Below are 4316 nucleotides of genomic sequence, written 5' to 3' on the forward strand. Positions count from 1 at the left end.
GAGACAGGGTCTCGTCCTGTCACACAGGCTGGAGTGCAGTAGCACAATCATGGCTCAGCCTCCATGCTCAGCTAAATTTTTTTGTTTGTTTTGGTAGAGTTGGGGGTCTCAATTTGTTGCCCAGGCTGGTCTTGAGCTCATGAGCTCAAGTGATCCTCCTGCCTCAGCCTCCCAAAGTTCTGGGATTACAGGTATGAGCCACTGTGACTGGCCTAGGTGTTTACTTTTAGCAAGAATTTATTTGGGGGGCTGCTGGTGCCTTCCGTAGTAAGGGAAGGTTGAATTTTGTGAGATTACCACCTCATATACATGCAAAGTCAAATTTTCAAAATTAAGTAAATCTTTTTAAGTCTTTAAAATGTGAAGTAAGCAACAGATGTTTGTTGTAGGGAATTAGAAGCATAGATAAAATAAAAAGGATTATCTGTAATTTTTCATTCAGAACTACTGTTGACTATAATTTTTTTTTTAGTCTTTTTCATTTAATTAAATATCTCAAGTTTAAAAATTAGGTTATAAGGCTGGGCGTGGTGTGGCTCACACCTATAATCCTAGCACTTTGGGAGGCAGAGGTGGGTGGATCACTTGAACTCAGGAGTTTGAGACCAGCCTGGCCAATGTGGTGAAACCTCGTCTCTACTAAAAATACAAAAATTAGCCAGGCGTGGTGGCACATGCCTATAATCCCAGCTACTTGGGAGGCTGAGGCAGGAGAATCACTTGAACCCAGGAGGCAGAGGTTGCAGTGAGCCATGATCACACCACTGTCTAATTAGTAACCCCTAACCACATGTGGCTGCTGAGCACTTGAAATTTTAAATTTTACTTAATTTTAATGGATTTAAACATAAATAGCCACATGTACTTAACAGCTGTTCTACTGGACAGCACTGTTCTAGACCTCATAAAAAATAAAATTTCCATAAACCTTGACTGTTTTTCTCTTTTTCAGTTGTGTTGGTGTTGAAGAGGAGAAGGCTGCTGACATTGACCTCTACCACTGCCCCAACTGTGAAGTCTTGCATGGGCCCTCCATTAGTAAGTAGATCTTAGGGTTTCCTAGAGAAGACAATCCAGAGGAGAGACAAAGGAAAGGAAATTTGGGGGAGTGATTAATTTTGCCTGAGCACTTCTGATTCTTCTTCCTCAGGAAATAGCAGAAACCTGTGCAGGCTCCACAGGCCAGCAGCTATCTCACTGAGAGGGCAGAAGTTCATAACTTCACCTCCCTCTCTTCCTAAGACTTGTCCAGAGAAAGTACCCATCTTCACCAGGAACTTTCCTGAATCTGTGAGGACCTCATTGACTACAAATGCTCCAAGGGGTGGTTAGATTGGAAGAGAAGAATCTACTGAGGCCTTTGTTCTTGGTATCATAGCTCATGACCGTTCTGACTCACAATCTCTCATCTTTTTCTGGCTTAGTGAAAAAACGCCGCGGATCTTCAAAGGGGCATGATACACACAAGGGGAAACCAGTGAAGACCGGGAGCCCTACGTTCATCAGAGAGCTCCGGAGTAGGACTTTTGACAGGTGAGGAACCCTACCTCCAAAGGCTGGTGAATGCCAGGTCTCTGGGAGGCCGGAACTCACCTCTTCCCAGCTTTCCCAGTGGCTGTCCCATTAGGAGCCTCCCCGATTTGTGAGTATCTTCAGGGCACTGCAAATTCCTTTTGGTTTGGTCAATTTCTGGAAAACTTTTGGTAGTTGGGAGGCAGTATTCACCTAAGTTAGATACTTAAATTTACCCAAGGAATGCTGACTAGAAGGAGTCTTAGGATCAGAAAGTTTAATTAATTCTCTCATAGAGAAGAAGAAACTCTTTTAATATAAAAAAATTATTGGTCATATATCTCTTTTATAATCGAAAAGAGGTTTTATCTTTTAAAATTAAGCTGGCCATGTTAAAAGTAAATTACATGAAATAAGCAAAAATAATGAGTTAAAAAAAGGAACAAAGCAGTCTCTTTTGCTTGGTTTTTTAATTCAGTAGACCATGTTCAGGTTTTTTAAAAATAATTTCAACTTTGATTTTAGATTCAGGAAGTACTTGTGCAGCAGGTTTGTTTGGGTATACTGCATGTGCTGAGGTTTGGGGTGCAAATGGCCCCATCATCCAAGCAGTGAACATAGTACCCAGTAGCTAGTTTTTCAGCCCCTTCCCTGCTACCTCCCTCCTGACTAGAGTGGTCCCCAGTATCTATTGTTCCCATCTTTGTCTGTGGGTACCCAATGTTTAGCTCCTACTTAAAAGTAAGAACAAGCAATATTTGATTTTCTGTTCCTGCATTAATTGGCTTAGGATAATGGTCTTCAGCTGCATCCATGTTACTGAAAAGTACATGATTTCATTCTGTTTTATGGCTGTGTAGTATTCCATGGTATATATGTACCACACTTTTCTTTATCCATTCCACTGTTGATGGGCACCTAGTTTGATTCCATGTTTTACTATTGTGAATAGTGCTGCAGACATATCAGTGCATGCGTCTTTTTAGTAGAATGGTTTATTTTCCTTTGGGTATATACCCAGTAATGGGATTGCTGGGTGGAATGGTAGTTCTCTTTTAAGTTCTTTGAGAAATCTCCAAACTGCTTTCCATAGTGGCTGAACTAATTTACATTCCCACTAACATGGTGTAAGTATTCCCTTTGCTCTGCAGCCTTATCAGGATCTGTTATTTTTTTTACTTGTTTTCAGGTTTTCTGTAACCGAAGTGTTACTTGGAATAAGTGTTTCTTCAACTTAATATTTCTTGTTCTATTTGTTTATTTAAAGGCAGAAACTCTCCTCTCTACCCCAGACTCCTCAGGTTCCTTCTCCAAAGTCAACCCGTTATTTGTAGATTCTTTCAGAAATGGTTTTTGCATATACAAACATAGATTTTTTTAATTCCTTTTTTTGACACAAGTGGAAACACTATATATTGTTCCGTATCTTGCTTTTTTTTTTTTCTTTTTTTGACACGGAGTCTCGCTCTGTCACTCAGCCTGGTGTGCAGTGGCGCGATCTTGGCTCCCTGCAAGCTCCGCCTCCCGGGTTCACGCCATTCTCCTGCCTCAGCCTCCCAAGTAGCTGGGACTACAGGCGCCCACCATCACGCCTGGCTAACTTTTTTTTTTTGTATTTTTAGTAGAGGTGGGGTTTCACCATGTTGACCAGGATGGTCTCGATCTCCTGACCTCATGATCCGCCCGCCTTAGCCTCCCAAAGTGCTGGGATTACAGGCATGAGCCACCGCGCCCGGCCCTGTGTCTTGCTTTTTTTAAGAAAACTTATGTATATTTGAGATCAATCCATAATAGCACATACAGATGTTCTTTTTCATGGCTGTTTAATATTACATTACATGGTGTAACATTTATTTAACAGGTCCTCTACTGATGGACATTTAAGTTGATTCTAGTATTTTGCTATTAGAAAGAAATACTGTAATGAATATCTTTGCACTTAAGTTTTTGCATACGTTGCCAATTACATCCATAGTGGCTATACCATTCTACACTCCCACAGATAATGTGCGGAGGGTGCCGATTTTCCTATATCCTAGCCAATATTGTTTGTTTGTTTTATTTTATTTTTTTTTGAGATGAAGTCTCACTCTTGTCTCCCAGGCTGGAGTGCGATGGTGTGATCTCGGCTCACTGCAACCTCCGCCTCCCGGGTTCAAGCGATTCTCCTGCCTTGGTCCCCCGAGTAGCTGGGATTACAGGCACCTGCCTCCACGCCTGGCTAATTTTTGTATTTTTAGTAGAGATGGGTTTTTTACCATGTTGGCCAGGCTGGTCTTGAACTCCTGACTTCAGGTGATCCACCTGCCTCGGCCTCCCAAAGTGCTGGGATTACAGGCGTGAGCCACCATGCCTGGCCACCAATATTGTTTATTATCAGTTTTTTTTGCCTTTCTGATAAATCGTGAAATCCTGCTGTTTCCACTTGTGCTTCTTCTCTTTTCTTTTTTTTTTTTTAGAGGCAGTGTCTTGCTCTGTTGCCTAGGCTGGAGTGCAGTGGTGCAATCTCAGCTCACTGCACCCTCCGCCTCCTGGGTTCAAGCAATTCTTCTGCCTCAGCCTCCCAAGTAGCTGGGATTACAGGCATGCACCACCATGCCCAGCTGATTTTTGTATTTTTAGTAGAGACGGGGTTTCACCATGCTGGCCAGGCTGGTCTCAAACTCCTGACCTCAAATGATCTGCCCACCTCAGCCTCCCAAAGTGTTGGGATTACAGGTATGAGTCACTGCACTCAGCCCACACTTGTATTTCTTTAATTATGAAGGAAATAAGTAGTTTTTTTTTTTTTTTTTTTTTTTTTT

The 4316-nt window shown here is 42.0% G+C and overlaps 1 protein-coding gene across 1 annotated transcript in view; it reads left to right on the forward strand.

The window, feature by feature from the left end:
* Window positions 1–949: 949 nt before the first annotated feature.
* The window catches only part of LOC108521261 (histone lysine demethylase PHF8-like), a gene marked incomplete at its 3' end in the record, with an annotated part of 8238 nt that continues 4871 nt past the window's right edge, over window positions 950–4316 (forward strand). Inside the window, exons 1-2 of the mRNA XM_017860985.1 lie at window positions 950–1038; window positions 1425–1533. Coding sequence (XP_017716474.1) covers window position 1038; window positions 1425–1533 — 110 coding nt within the window. The remainder of the gene's footprint in view (window positions 1039–1424; window positions 1534–4316) is intronic.

The sequence above is a fragment of the Rhinopithecus bieti genome, unplaced genomic scaffold (genome assembly GCF_001698545.2).
Source record: "Rhinopithecus bieti isolate Rb0 unplaced genomic scaffold, ASM169854v2 scaffold_59766, whole genome shotgun sequence".
In the NCBI taxonomy this organism is placed as follows: domain Eukaryota; kingdom Metazoa; phylum Chordata; class Mammalia; order Primates; family Cercopithecidae; genus Rhinopithecus; species Rhinopithecus bieti.